The sequence below is a fragment of the Platichthys flesus genome, chromosome 5, assembly GCF_949316205.1.
Source record: "Platichthys flesus chromosome 5, fPlaFle2.1, whole genome shotgun sequence".
In the NCBI taxonomy this organism is placed as follows: Eukaryota; Metazoa; Chordata; class Actinopteri; order Pleuronectiformes; family Pleuronectidae; genus Platichthys; species Platichthys flesus.
Genome location: NC_084949.1, coordinates 5,916,509 through 5,931,534, shown reverse-complemented (window position 1 = coordinate 5,931,534; position 15,026 = coordinate 5,916,509). Strand labels below are relative to the sequence as shown.

The 15,026-nt window shown below is 40.7% G+C and overlaps 2 protein-coding genes across 3 annotated transcripts; one reads left to right on the top strand and one right to left on the bottom strand.

The window, feature by feature from the left end:
* Nucleotides 1–680: 680 nt before the first annotated feature.
* Nucleotides 681–5,637, bottom strand: si:ch73-109d9.2 (uncharacterized protein LOC565042 homolog). Of its 2 annotated transcripts, none has more exons than XM_062387457.1 (4): nucleotides 4,960–5,637; nucleotides 3,195–3,325; nucleotides 2,878–2,986; nucleotides 681–2,174 (listed from the first exon to the last, which is right to left on the bottom strand). In XM_062387457.1, the coding sequence occupies exons 1-4, from the start codon at nucleotides 5,210–5,212 to the stop codon at nucleotides 1,036–1,038; spliced, it is 1,632 nt and encodes a 543-aa protein (XP_062243441.1). In that variant the 5' UTR covers nucleotides 5,213–5,637; the 3' UTR covers nucleotides 681–1,035. The 2 variants fall into 2 exon arrangements, with proteins under 2 accessions (XP_062243441.1, XP_062243440.1); XM_062387456.1 differs by having other exon boundaries at nucleotides 681–2,180; nucleotides 4,960–5,634.
* Nucleotides 5,638–5,967: 330 nt separating this feature from the next.
* LOC133953522 (uncharacterized) lies at nucleotides 5,968–14,923 on the top strand. Its single transcript, XM_062387452.1, has 5 exons — nucleotides 5,968–6,375; nucleotides 7,938–8,107; nucleotides 8,188–8,275; nucleotides 8,430–10,474; nucleotides 10,846–14,923. The coding sequence occupies exons 1-5, from the start codon at nucleotides 6,102–6,104 to the stop codon at nucleotides 12,916–12,918; spliced, it is 4,650 nt and encodes a 1,549-aa protein (XP_062243436.1). The 5' UTR covers nucleotides 5,968–6,101; the 3' UTR covers nucleotides 12,919–14,923.
* The last annotated feature ends 103 nt before the right edge of the window (nucleotides 14,924–15,026 follow it).

Below are 15,026 nucleotides of genomic sequence, written 5' to 3'. Positions count from 1 at the left end.
TGGAATATTGTGGACTCTGAGCTTGAGCACACTGTTTTACTCAATAAATGTGACTTACTAATAAAGAAACAAATGATTTGAATTTTTTGTCCTGCCAAGTACTTTGTTATAATGAATGTTGTTTGGTGAATTATGCTCTTTAATATGCATCAATCCTCCTTTTACCGTTCAGAAATCCCAAGGTTTCTGACTTCAGAGATGTTCTCCTGAACCACCCTCCATCTTCCTTCAAGGAGAAGGTGGATTTCATAGCAACCGTCTATTGAGAGAGAGCCTATAACCTTGAGAACAAATTATTTCATAGAACCCTCCAACTTTTTTTAATTCTCCCAACACTTGATCATGACATTTTCACCACCATCACTTCCTTCTTAAAATTAAGGTCCCCTAAAATGTACAAAATCTGATTTGCTGCTCAAAATAACAATATGCATAATGTATGAATTCTGCAAAAATATTCCAGCTTAATGGATTAAAATATGTACCACTAGATTCAGTACTTGAGTTACTATACTAGCTTGTTATTGGTGATCTACGAGAACCACTGCCTGTCCTTCTGCCACACAAGCTTCACTTTGTAGAACTTTTTTCATTATTCTAAAATATCAAGACTATGGTTTAATTATCACTACTCAGATAAAGACCTTGATTTAAAAAACATAACAGTTTGAGCAACGATGTGATAGAAATGAGATTATGGATTTTATTTACAGAAAACATATACAGACAGAGAAAACGAACTAATGATAAAAGAATGAGGGGAAAAATATAATTAACTTCCTATTCATCTGTAAACTAGTAACAAGTAGGATTTTCCTCAGTCTTATGTATTTTTTTCTTTAACAAAATATACAGCAAAAAAATAGGTATTGGATGTTAATTTAGTTTATGTTTCTCTCAGCCATTTTTGGATGAAAAGAAGAACATCCCAACAGAAAATACGATTAAATTTTTGATATGTTCATGAAAATCAACCATGACTTACAAAAAACCTCTTAAATTATCTGATGCTTTCTCCCCAAAACGCCCATTGTTTCATAAGTCTGGCATGTGTTTGCGCTGATGTGACTTCAGATGGTCGAGGCGTTTGAAGCTGAGGCCGCACACAGCGCAGCAGTATGGTCTTTCCCCCGTGTGGGTGCGATGGTGAACCTTCAATATATCCGCCCGTGTGAAGCTCTTATCACACATGGTGCACCGGTGAGGTTTTTCCTGTGTGTGAATCCTCCGATGCAGCTTCAGATTCCAGAGTCGACTGAACTTGTTCCCACACACAGTGCAGCAGTACGGTTTGTCGCCTGTTTGGCCACACTTATGTGTCTTTAGTTCAGAGAAAGAAGGGAAACCTTTTCCACAATGGCTGCAGAGGTGGAGCCCCTGACCAGCATGAATCCTCTGGTGGACTTTGAGGTTACAGGCTTGAGTGAAAGTCTTTCCGCACTGGGTGCAGGAGTATGGTGGCCCTGGTCCTGTGCCTTTATGTGTCTGCTTGTGAGCTTTGAGAGAGGCAGAATCAGGGAATGACATGGAGCACAGGTTACAAACGTGTCTCCTCCCTCCTCGCCCTGCTGCCTGATGCTGCAGCCTCTCTCCCAGGTTTAAGGTGTCACTGTATGAATCTGAGGCCCCATACATATCTTCTGTGCTGTCTAAAGTGGGGTCAGTTCGGAATCTGCCACCTGAATCCCCTGACACATGGTCAGGGTACAGGATACCCGGTTCCTGTAGATATCCTTCCTCATTAATTAATAAACAGCTGAATCCTCCACCTACATTAATGTTAGTCCTCGAGGGTGAGCCTGCAGGTGAACTGATCCTTTTGTTCCGTGGGACTCCTGCTTGGTACGCTTGATGCTCATTGTCCTCAGGTGCTTCCACATTCCCCTCATAGTGCCCCATGTAATTCAGATCCTTACCTAGATGGGATGGTGATACTTGTAACTCATCTAAGTTGCCCATTTCAATCATGCTGGCATCGCCGTAGCCCGTCTTGTCAAAGCCAGCCAAGTCTTCCATGTCATACCTGTTTGGGAAAAGTGGTCCAGACGGGTCGCCCGAGTGTCCATGTTGGCCAGAGTCTGGCCTCTGGTCAAAGCCAGCCTCCCAGGTCACATGACACTTTGGGATCTTCTGGTCACTGAAGCGTTTACTTGGCCCTGGCAAACCTGATGTATCTGTTTCTGTCCAATGAAAGGCGGAAAATAAACATTATAGGTGTACAGGAACAAACATGATAAATCCTGCATTGAAAATTTGAATGATATCATTTATATTTTTCTAATACACCAGTAGGTGTAATGATGATATATCTCCGTACTTCTCTAGTGTGTATGTTGTTATGAACAGGACATTTTAGGTCAAGCTATTTTAGGTAAATTATTCAACCCTGTCTAGATTGGAGTAGACTTTTATTTTGAATGTTATAATAGCCATTTTCAAAATTTGTAAATGTTTCTATGAATTGAGTAAAACAGTTTTAAAATTATCTTTAAAAAAAGAATTTTGTTTTCCATTTAATCTCCATGCTTTGTATAGATGTATATGGGAAGTTACTTTAACCTAACATTAAGTGAAAGCATTTGTATTTTTACATTTCAGTGCTTCTTCTTCATGAAAGATCCTGTGAAGATTTAGTGTGTGTTTAATGCATAATTGTATTATTGTAGTATTTTTCTGAAAGACTAAAATGAAAGACATAATCAATATTATTGGCTATTTGTCTCTCATTTGTCCTAGTTTTTCCTGGATAATGTTGTATTTCTGTCCCGGGAAGAGTGTTTGAGCCACAACACCTCCACGTGACTCAATTTGATACTATTACAGATGCCTTTAAAATAAAAATTGCTTGTTAGACTCTTTAGGTATCTGCACACTGACCATCCAGATTGACTCCCCATCTCTCTTGGGACTCGTTGGTTTCTGGCGGCATGTGAAGGTCTTCCTCCTTGAGCAGTCTTTCCAGCTTTTCACCTTGTACACCTGGTGACTGGCAGATAAGCAAAATTACAAGATTAATACAGGAAGTGTAACTCTGCACTCCTCAAGAGAAACTCTAAGCTTTGCATTTAATCGACAGAAGGATTCGATTTTGTAGCATAGCTTTAAAAGAAGAAATTAACGGCAACTTTACTAAATATAGTAACACTTTAACCTAAATTAGTAAAGCTCAGTTAGTGTAATAAATTGCCCTCTACCTGTGTTGCACTCATAGCGCAGTGGTTCCCTGGTTTTGTGTCTTCCACTTCATGGTCATGTGTTGCTACATCAGCGCCCTGGGAGCAATTTATCTCTTCTTGCAGCATACTCTCTTGTTTCAAACTTTTCTCTGTAACAGAAAAAGGAGATGTTTTTAAATCGACAATATGAATGATCTGCTCTGTATCTGGAGGATTTCGGAAAGGGAGCGATGAGGCATTCCCCCAAAATATCAAAACATTCAAAGAAAAAAAAATTATCCAGCAAGCCTGCACAACTGGTGGACTGTCTGGTAAGTTGCCAATATATACAATGCTTTCACTTTGGTGTGTGAATGTTAGAGCTCTTAGCTACAAGAGGGGAGTATTCCATGGCCAATATGGGGGATATGAAGATATTTAAAGAAACGCTGATTAGTTTCTGGTCGCTTGGGGCTAGCAGGAAGAACTGTAATTGTGTGCCAAACATTTTTATTTTTCATTTTCAAGCTGTAGGGAGTGAGAGGCAGTTTGTGGCTAAGTAATGCCTTTGGGTGGTTTAATAATACATGTGACACCCTTACCTTTACTACAGTTGATGCGGGTGGGGTGAACTCTACATGGAAGTAACTTTTTTCCCCCCCAACACTCTTATCAACTTATCGGGTTAAATTTTAACCCAGTGTTGAATCAATATAGCATGCATTACTGCTTTAACTTGGTTCTAGCATCACTGGGTTGTTGTGACCCAGTGTTGGTGTTATTTATGTACTGGGTCCTGTACTACAAAACCAGATTTTTGCTAACTTGCTTCTGGGCAGGTAAAGTTGCAGAGAAGAGATCAACCTGTATAAAAGGAAAGGATAGCCTACTGGCCAATCAATTCCTTTGAGACATAACATCAGCATTCTTAGAGGATCCCATGGAGCTGGTGTGGATTGTTAGAGTCAGAGAAGGATAACCACACATAGTTTAATACATTAACCTTTAAGTAGATTCATCCTATGAAATTCAATATTGACATGGGAGATTAATAGTTTACAGATTCTCTCTCTCTCTCTCTCTCTCTCTCTCTCTCTCTCTCTCTCTCTCTCTCTCTCTCTCTCTCTCTCTCTCTCTCTCTGAGTTGAAACTGTAAAACATAACTTTTTTTACTGTCCAAACATATATGAACAGACCCCAAACGATCACTGCAGGCGGGCTTAGCGGAGCAGGCTTGGTGTACTCAGGGACCCAGACAGCTCCACTGGCCAGGGTCCCAGCATCTGTGCCCCGGGTCCGTGCGCTCTGCCTGGGTGTCTGGCTTGGTACAGCTGTTTTATTATGGCTTTTTTTTTTAGTCGACATGATTAGACTAAACCAAACCCTGAAGCAGTAACAATTAAAGCAATGAGCCTATTCGCTTTGTCACTCTTAGCAACACCTAGTGTTATGTAAAACAATTTGATCAATTAATATAGAAAATATTGATTTGTGCAACTTTTCAGCCAGCCCTTGGATCTTGGTCTAATTCCTAAAGATGATTTGTATGTCGTTGTGTTTATACTGTATGTTTACTCATTGATACTTTTACTGATGTTTATTTTTGACTGTCCTCTTTGCTGCGGCAACAAAGCAAACCTTGGACTAATAAGTATGATCTCATCTCATGTTGTGCACCCCTCACCAATGATATACCAATGCTCCTACTCAAAAAAACTTTCATCAAGGTCTGCTACGGATGCATTTAGAGTCATGTATGATCAGGTGAGTGGTGGCTGAATATGGATGAGAAACACAGGCTCACCTGTAGCTCTGGGTCTCCCCTCGACTCTCCCGCAGTCCTCACACCTCCCTATCTTGTCCCCCTCTCTCTCCTTGCGACGACTCTCGGACCACCGGAGTCTCCTCTTCAGGGACTCCACCTGCTCCCTGCTCCGGGTCACCTCCTCCAGGAAGCTGTCCTCCACCAGCCGGGTGATCTCGTACATGGCAGCCTTGAACACGGTCTCCATCACACCGGACAGCTGGGACTGAAACGTTACTATGGTCTCAGCCATCGTGACGAACAGTGTGTGACAAACTCAGCCGATAACTTCCAGTAAAGTGGGTAGAGGCGCGTTAAAGGCTCCCGTTGAGTGAGTGACGTGTGTTGACCACATCCACGGACAGTCTCTTAAAACTGACGTTACTTAACGCAAACCTGTCAGTGTTTAAAACGTTTTAAACATTTATTCGACTGTCTGCATTTACCCTATGGAGGTCTTTAGCGAATCTTACCAAACGGCTGAGTCGTTGGAGATGACCATATTAGCTAACTAGCCTGCTGTGCTAGATTAGATTCGAACACCTCCTGAAACGCACTACATGGAAACATTAACTTGCCATATTTGGCACGAGTAGAGTCTGTGTCCGCTGTAGCGTTTGTCTTTTAGCACAAATATCCCGGATGGTTTCGCTTTGATCTATCGTCGCACACTGATGAGCTTTCACGTTTCCTCTTGATTCCGTAAACAATGGCACTTCCGGGATTTAAAAGTACGGGTCGGGAAGTGGGACAATCTTGACATGTTAGCAAAGTGGGTCCCTGTTAATAAAGTATGTATTCTGCTTGAGCGCGATACGTGGGGCGTTAATGGTGAAGATGAACTAGCATATAAAATTAGAATTGTATCGTATTTTCTTGCCACTGGAAAAAGTGTGAAAACCATAGACCGTATATGGGCGAAAACACAGATTAGGATTGAAGTGTACCAACCGGATGTAGCGCCGGACTCTCTTCCGCCTCGGAGTCTGTGTTCCTCCTCTATGTGTCCGTCACACAAAGCGGTGAGCGCGGCCCACAACGAGAAGGAGCCATATTGAAGCAACTAATGGCCTTGAGTGCTTTACAAAGCAAATCCTCTGTCTGAAGAGGAAACTCAGGGGGACGACACACCAAACCCAACGATGTCCACGGATGATTTCCAAACCCGGTACGCCTCCGTCATGGAGAGCATGCTAAAGAGTTCCATCGCGGAGACCACCACACTTTTCGAGACTATCGTCAACGAGCTGAAGGCAGAGATATCCGGAATCAAGAAGGAGAACGAGGACCTCCGGGCAAGATGCAGCCAGTTTGAGGAGAGACCGTCGACCGTCGACCGGGCTCTCTCAGCAGTCAGAGAAAGCCCGGCTCCTCCGCAGCCATGCACTGAGAAACGTGACACAGCTGTACAGTGTGGTGAGTTAGGGTGTGGGACAGAGAAAAGTTAACAAAGGGCAGCTTGGACTATCATATTGACTGCTGCTGATGCCACGTGATGTTTTAAGGCTAAATACTGAGTGAATATGCTCTATAATTATAGCACCTCCTGTCTATTTGAGTATGTGGAGCTCAGCATACAGTCTTAAAGTGTGGGATCCAGGAGGGAAACCATACTGTGCTATCTTGGCTAGCAGAAGGGTTAGATCCCTACAGTGATGCTGTCAGGATGTGAGCATTTCCATCCAGTGAATTGGAAGCTATAGGCTGTGCATGTCCACTACCTATACCGAAATACCTTTTTACTTCCCATAATTACTACAAATTAAAACAGCAAGAGCAAACCTTTCTCCAAATTACTCACCATAATCCCAGATTCCTTTTTAAAACCATCAATTGACTTATAAACCCTGCTTCTTTCTCAAGCTGACTGTGAAAGGTGTTTATCTTTCTTTTAGCAAAACAATCCATGACATCAGAAAAAACATCACATACCGCAGAGCATCCTGCCCGTCCCATTCTAATTAGTCATATTAGCAAGTTTCACTTCCTGATTTCATCGACACTGTGTCGCACATGCATTCGTCGTCAAGCCTTCTCTGCATCCTACCCACATAACTCCTCAAAGAAATAATCAGTACTAATGGCCCTAACCTTCTTAGAATTATTAATTGCTCCCTTTCTTCTGGTTTAGTCTCTTTTTATTTTAAGAAAGTCACCATTCAGCCTTTATTGAAAATGCAGAATCTTGACCAATCACTTCCACAGAATTAAAAGCCCATTTCAAAAACCCCATTCATGTCCAAAATTCTTGAAAAGGCGGTTCTGATCCAACTGTTAGATGTGTGTGAGAAAGATTTTTGACAAATTCCAGTCAGGATTCTGCAAACATTATAATACAGAAACCGCTCTACTTAAAGTTACTAATGTGTTATTAATATATGCAGTTGGTGGTGATCTGTAACTGCCCTTAGATGGTTCAAGTCACATCTCGCAGATAGACAGATCTCCATTTCCATTGGAAATAACACCTCATCTTGGTTCCACTGATGTGCGGAGTTCCACAAGTTTCCATTCTTGGTCCTATCCTATTTTTGCTCTACATTCTCCAATTAGAAAATGTCATCAGCCATTTTAATGGAATATATATCCTTCCTTTGCCGATGACACCTAAATATACTTGTCCTTCAAGCCAGGCAACGTAAGTCACGTGAGTGTCCTAGCAGAGTGCCTTTCCCTCGTTAAGGAATGGATATCTCTTAAGCGGCCCGACCAGCTAGCAGACAGACCCCATTTCTCGATCCCCTGGCAGCCAATATTGTTACATCTAAAAATCTAGGTGTCACATTGATTCTCATCTGAACTTCAAAACACATGTTAATCAAATAATGACCTATATTTAAATCACTTTTTTTTATAGGAAAGCATTTCTAACATGCAACTTGTAGCTATATTATTTCAACCATCAGTCTTACAAAGTTCAAGTGTGATGTTCCTGATCTCTTTTAAAAACCACTAATCATATTTGTTTATGTTTACAGACCTTGTTCCTTTACGCACCATGCTGGTGGAACAGTCTCAATCATTGGAATATTCATCATCGCAAATCGAACAGCAACGATGCTGTCAGTGGGAGATGGAGAACAGTTTACAGGATCACAACTATGGGAATGCTGATTCACAAATGACACTTACACTTGTCAAAGAGGAGGTATGAGTGTATCATAGCAGATGTAATTTATCTTTTGTATATGCCATCTCAAAACTGACATTTGTTTAACTCCTCCACAGGAATCTTATGATGACTCGTCTTTGCTGCCTATCATAAAGCAAGAGGACGATGAGCCCAACGCATCTTGCTGCAAAGTCACAAATGAAGGTTCGAGAAAATTACCTTTTTTCCCCCCAATTACAGTTGAATAAATTGTAGAATTTGATTCACCTTCAGAATTTGGTAAAATTTGGTTAAAATATAACTTCTTATTTCTTTTTTTATTTATCCTCAATGGTATCCTCCTCACTGCTTTACTTAGGTTCAGAACGGACCACTGCTTGTGGAAATGAAAACGAAGGGCCTCATATTGACCACACGTGTTCAACTGGAGAGATGTTTGAAAATGATGAAGAGACTAGAGTCACCTTGGAACAACCCAGTCATGGAATGGATAATGATTTAGAAAGAGCCCAGAACCAACCATCTGAACCAGAGTCTCCAGTAGTTTTCACAATAAAATGTGACATGGGGGACAAGACAGAGGGACAACTTGTAACGTCTGAAGAACAAACATTTGTGACTGCTCAGCAACAATCCATGGTTGAACTTCAAAAGGAGCAACTATCAGGGGTTCCACAACAATGTCACAGAGAGGGTGAAATGTCAATAAGTGAACAGACTGATGCTACTGTGCAGCAGTATGCAAATGTGCAGTGTACAGAGGAACATGTTACCCCTGAATCTGCAGCTCCAGTAACCCCAAATAAACTGAGCATTATCAATCCATCAGCTCTGCAGAGAACTATGGAGTCTGCTGTAGGAAACTTGGAGAACAGTGAATTAGGTTCCTTACCTTTTACAGTGGAATCTTTGACTAGAGGATGTTCCACTGACAGGGAAAAAACGTCTGAATCTCAACAATGTCCCATGGAAATGGAAGCTCCACCCACTAAAAATTCATCTGCAACTGAAACATTAAATTCTCCGCCAGCAGAGTCACCACAAGCATCACCAGTTGAGCGCAGAGGACGTTGCTCCTCTGTTACGCTTCAGGATGCAATGTTACTTGTTGAAGCCATGAATCGGTCAGCAGGGGAACATTTGTTATCCTCTTTCAAAGGAATGAGGGAATCACCCCAAACCCAGGATGTTCCTCACATGGATACATTACAAACTGTGGACAAGGTCCCAGCAGAGTCACAGACACTGCCACTTTCTTCTGAAACTTGTGACGCTGCAGGCAGTCCCGCCATAACATTGCTGTCCACAACACAATCGACAGTACAGACACTTAGCACCATTCCTCAGGTTACAGATTCCCATTCAACCAATAATCCCAAGCCCCAAATTAAGATTGTCATTCAAAATCCTTTGGTCACAGCATCCAATATTGCCACACAGCAACTGTCCTCATCAACCTGTGAAACTCAAACAGGTGAGCAGTCACAGCAGCAATTTCCTCGTCCTGTGATAAGATGGGTAATAACAAGTAAACCGAGTAAGGCCAATCCTAACAATATAATTGTGGTGCAGAGACCAGAAAGCTTATTGATGCCTTATCAATTTGCTGCACTGCCCCAAACCCAGCCTCCTACTCTTGTGTCAATTGTTGCTAGACAGAATAATAGTTTACTTTCATCTTCTACAAGAACTACCTTTTCCTCACTCCCTGAGAAAACAGTATCTAATGCCTCCAGGAAATCAGTTCCCGTTGTCCCTTTGCATTTGACAGCCACCTCAACAGACACACAGTCAGGCTTTCTACCTCCCACACAAATTCCAAGACAGGTGTCAGATGTGGCATCAGGGACACATCAATCTCCACTGGAACAAAAACTCTCTGCAGTGGTCAGATTATTCAGGCTGCCAATTGATGTATCAACTAAAGAATCTGTGTTGGTCTCAAGACTACTCTCATATGGATTTCATGAACGGCCATTAGAGATGCATGTGACATCCCCGAACATTTGTCCCAGTTTAAAAGAAACTGCAAATTCTGTGTCTTTCAATACCTCACAGTTTACAAAAGAGAAAAATAACAATCAAGATATGTACCACAGCGAGTATGTGCCGCCCCCTACACCACCCAAGGTGTCAGCATCACTCTTTGACATATCAACAGAAGCCATCAGCAAACCTTCTGCTGTTGAACCTATTTCTAACTTGGAGAAGGAAATATTCAGCAATGCAATGCAAGGCTGTGCACCTTCTAACGACGCACCAATAGCGGAGAAAGGATCTGCTAACCTGATACAGCTAATCTCCATCCCGTCCAAGGACGGATCTCACCCTCATTTGCAAATGAGCCAAACCCAATTCTTGGCGCAGCTGGCAGTGTTACCTGTGGTTCAAGCCCCCCAAAAGGTAAACACTCAATCACAATTTAAGTAAAATGATTGTTCCGGTCAAAAAATAATATTTGCACTGATAACCACAGATTCATGCAGCCTTAATTAGGCATCGTGAAATTATTGTCACTATTACCTTTTAATTTACTTGTTTAAAAAACAGATACAAATGCCATACATCTTCCCACAGCCCAATGTGGTGGTACACAGAAGTCTTGTGTTTGCAATAATGAATGACAAAGAGAAACAGTGTAAATCTTCCAGTTTTACAAGCTACAACCATTGAATTTATCAGTTCAAATCCTTGATAAAGGATGAAAACAATTTGCATCAAGAGTTGCTGAATAGTTTTCTGTTCATTGGCTAATGAAACCTTTTTTCTTGTAGGCCTCCTCCAATGATGTTGCAGATACAGCAGCTTCTAGTGCAGAAACCAGCACCAAAGGCAGGAAAAAGTTGGAGAAAAACACCCTGATGGCCCGGCTCCGAAGGCACCTGAAAACTCACTTGCCTACTAGAAGAAGCGAAACAAAGCCATATCCATGCACAGAAACAGAAGTCACTACAGTGAGTCCTAAGAAACATAGATTACAGAATGACAATCCAGATAATACAAACACAACCACTGAACATATTCCTGTGAAAACTAAAGAGTCAGGTTTCGTTGAAGACGTTGCCTCTCGAAACAAGGCTGCTAAAGACTCCATTCCTAATAGTCCAAGGACTGGATTATGTAGAGACCCAAGAGCCAAGAGGAGTGTAAGTGAACCCACCAGAAGGTCAGAGCCTAATAGCGAAACCACTGCTAAACGTGTTAGATCTAGCTCACGTAAAGTTAGTGTATGTTCTAACAATGTTAAAGGCAGTTCTGTTACTCATGGAAGGCCTAGTTCAACTAAAGATGGGGCTAACCCTAGACAGGCAGAAGGCGGTGTTACCCTTAAAAATACAAAACCCACCCCAAGGAGGATCAGTTCTAGTAAATGTGGTGCTACCCTTAAACAGACTGAAAGGACTGGATTATGTAGAGACCCAAGACCCAAGAGGTGTGTAAGTGAACCCACCAGAAGGTCAGAGCCTTATGGTGAAACCACTCCTAAACGTGTTAGGAGATCTAGCTCACGTAAAGTTAGTGTATGTTCTAACAATGTTAAATGCAGTTCTGTTACTCATGGAAGGCCTAGTTCAACTAAAGAAGGGACTAACCCTAGACAGACAGAAGGCGGTGTTACCCTTAAAAATACAAAACTCACCCCCAGGAGGATCATTTCAGGTAAAGGTGGTGCTACCCTTAAACAGACTAAATCCTCTTCTGTTGTGGCTAAAAGGTCTCCTTCAACAAGACAACAGTCAAGTCTTAAAAAGACTGAATCCTCTGCTGCCTCTCCCCAGAAATCTGATTTAAGTGATAGTGTTACAAAAGTTAAAATGTCTACAAGTGAAATGATTGCTGTCACCCAACACAGTTTGAGCACGAGACAGTTTAAAAGGGAATCCAGTCCTTTAATTCTTTGGAGGAAAACCACAGATATTGCTAGACCAAAGACTCAATCTGGCTCCTCAAGTGTTTGTTGCCCTAAATTGGCTAAAGATGGTGTCAGTCCTGGAAAAACTGTAGAAACCACTCCTGCTAAGAAAGCCAGATTGATTCAGAAAGTTACAAAGCCTGACAAGAATTTAAGAGGTTTGAATGCAAACAATTTGGCTAAAGCAGCAAAAGCAACAAGATCAGCTAAAATAAAAAATTCAAATCAATCCAAACTTCAGAATCCAGCTAAAACAAGCCCGGTAACAGATAAAGCATATAAGACCCCACCTGTGTGGACTCCTCCCACAATACTAGCCAGTGAAACACCTGTCATTAACAATCAGTGTGGGGAGTGTGGCCGCATCCTCAGCTCCAGTGCTGCACTTGAGAGCCATGTCAGTCTTCATAGAGGAAGCAGACCTTTCTCTTGCACGCTTTGTGAGAAAACTTTCCCGGACGCCAAGGGTCTTAGCAGGCATAGCCAGGTGCACAGCAATGGTAAGATCCACATCTGCAAGATTTGTGGGAAGGGTTTTGACTACAGTTTTACGCTCACCAAACACGTTCAGATGGTGCACGAGAAAATTAAACCCTTTGTCTGCCAGCTCTGCAACAAAAGCTTCTTCATAAAGCAACATGTGGAAGACCACATACGAAAAACCCACACTGGAGAGAAACCATTCCAATGCGACCTCTGTGAAAAAAGATTCCCTCGAAAAGTAGAACTAGATGTACATCTGAGGTGGCACAGAGGCGAGAAGAGACACTGTTGCTCGTACTGTGGGAAAGGGTTTTTAGATCAAAATAACCTGAAAAGGCACAAGTTCATCCACACAGGAGAGAAACCACATTCCTGCCCTCACTGCCCCAAACACTTCACACAGTCAGGGCACCTGAAAAAGCACGTGAAAAATATACATAAAATCACCTGATAGAGAGACGTAGAAGATGATGTGACTGTAACTGGTGTTGAAAATATTTTTGTTTGTTTTATTTCTTCGACAAACATCATTTGCAAAACGGATATAATTGGAGAGACGCAATCTTTTTTCGCCTGTTTATCGGAGAATATTGCATTATTGTGTTTTAAAAATTGCTTCTAGGAATTGTTCAGCAAGATGTGTTTGTCTTCCTGCCAAATTAACCATGGTTATCTCCCAGTTCTAGCTCCATTTTTCATTTACTTATTTCATTTAATTTAACTTAGCAAAGGTCTATTTCCTAAAATGTCAAATTAAGCTTTTAAAGTAAAATGGAAAACTTATTTCCAGGAATATTTGTGAAAACACACCACTCATTTGTCTTTCTTTGATTTTTTGGAACTCATATTGCTTTTTTTTATTTGTGTGATAGCTGATATCAAAAGAACTGTGAGGTTTTCTAAAACAGAGTTTTGAAATATTGTATCTCTTTCTTGATGGCTTGTTTGGGTTAATGTGATAGAAAAGTGCTGAGGCTAATCCGACCTCTCGTGGCCCTAAATACCCTAATGTACATAGGCTCTCTTGGACACTTCTTTAGAGTCACTTCTTTAGAGTCCTAAGTATTGGAGCCCTCTAAAATGTTTGAACATGTATTGTTTTTTTCTACGGGTACTAAACAAAACTATTGTCTTAACAATTTACAGATCCATTGATAATGAAACATGTTTTATTATTATTTGCATTTATTAATTTGTTTATTTTCCAATTTTTCTACCAAACCATTTCCTTCACTAGCACAGCCCCAAACAAACCTTGTAAGTAGTTGTTAAAATGTAATAATGTTCATAGTTTGAATTGTTTTAATGATTTTGAATCTGTTGATTACATAAGTATTCTACTTTAATTCCTGTTGTTGCAAAAAACCCTTATAAGGGTGAATTGCTTCTACTAATTTATAACCTGAAAAAAGATCATGAGTGTCTTCACACTTGCCATGAACAATTTCATCACAATTTAAGAAAGAATTTGTTTTATTTAATGCCAACAAATGTGACAGAGTCTTCATGTCTAGTAGTCTGATTTACATTCTTTACAATAATGACAAGGAAGTATATATTTCATATTGCGATATTTTTTACTTTGAGCAGGTGCACATTGGTTTTCAGTTCACGTTGGCTTGAACAAATGCTCTGGTTCAGTTGAAAGACACCTTAATAGAAGGGGATATTGTGCCCTGCTGAGTATGGGAGCAGTGAGGCAGAGCTTCAACAGTCAGCAAATTCAAAATCTGACTAGTTTGAATTAAAAAGTTTATTTTTGTAGTTATGAAAGTGTAGGTGTGATTGCTCAGTCTTGGTTTTATCTGAAGATGTTTAAACCTTGTCACCCATTTCTCAACTATGACTTCAATGAAGATTGTTGGACCCCTTTTTTTTTTTTTTCAACCCTAAATTGTAAATATTCTGTTGATGTTGTTTTGAATTGATAAGGAAATGTATATTTATTGTTTCCCGCAAAATGGGTTATAAATGGATAGTTGTCCTACTAATCCCTTCTTTGCCCTTTTTTATCTCAAACATTTGATTTCGTTTTTATGAAAGTTGGTTGACCTCCATTTGCCATTTTGATTTCAGATCATTTGCATTTAAAAAGTTATGAAGTGAGTAGTTCTATTTCTGCAAGTCATTGTTCAAGATATGTTTATTAAGATGTTTATATTTAATATATATTTAATTGTTTATATATAACAATTTTAAAAGCCGATTTTAATGAAACATGCCAAACTTAGATGAGTGTAGAATATTGTATTGCGTCCAATGTGTCAGAATCGGAACAGCTGATACGAGCCCTTTTTTGTGTGTAATTGTAGTTACAGAAGGTTTTCTGATGGCTGTTAGTACAATACTTTGAACCCCCCCACCCCCTTTGATTGTCCAAATGGAGAATCACCTGCTGTGTTCACACATCATCTTCTCCTGGATTTTCTGCAGACTTAATAGTTCAGGCGGATAAAGTCCATAGAAACTGAAGAGCGTCTTCCTTGGACATTTGTGTTCACACATGCACCTCAAAGATGTCGAGGAACTGTGGAGTCCAGTGCATGTCTGAAAGCAGCT

Coding starts and splice junctions, on each gene's coding strand:
- si:ch73-109d9.2 (XM_062387456.1), bottom strand. CDS start 5,212: ATGGCTGAGACCATAGTAACGTTTCAGTCCCAGCTGTCCGGTGTGATG. Junction 2,987..3,194: donor GCGCTATGAGTGCAACACAG/GTAGAGGGCAAT, acceptor CTTATCTGCCAG/TCACCAGGTGTACAAGGTGA. Junction 2,181..2,877: donor ATGGGGAGTCAATCTGGATG/GTCAGTGTGCAG, acceptor TTCATTGGACAG/AAACAGATACATCAGGTTTG.
- LOC133953522 (XM_062387452.1), top strand. CDS start 6,102: ATGTCCACGGATGATTTCCAAACCCGGTACGCCTCCGTCATGGAGAGC. Junction 8,108..8,187: donor TTACACTTGTCAAAGAGGAG/GTATGAGTGTAT, acceptor ACTCCTCCACAG/GAATCTTATGATGACTCGTC. Junction 8,276..8,429: donor CTGCAAAGTCACAAATGAAG/GTTCGAGAAAAT, acceptor TGCTTTACTTAG/GTTCAGAACGGACCACTGCT.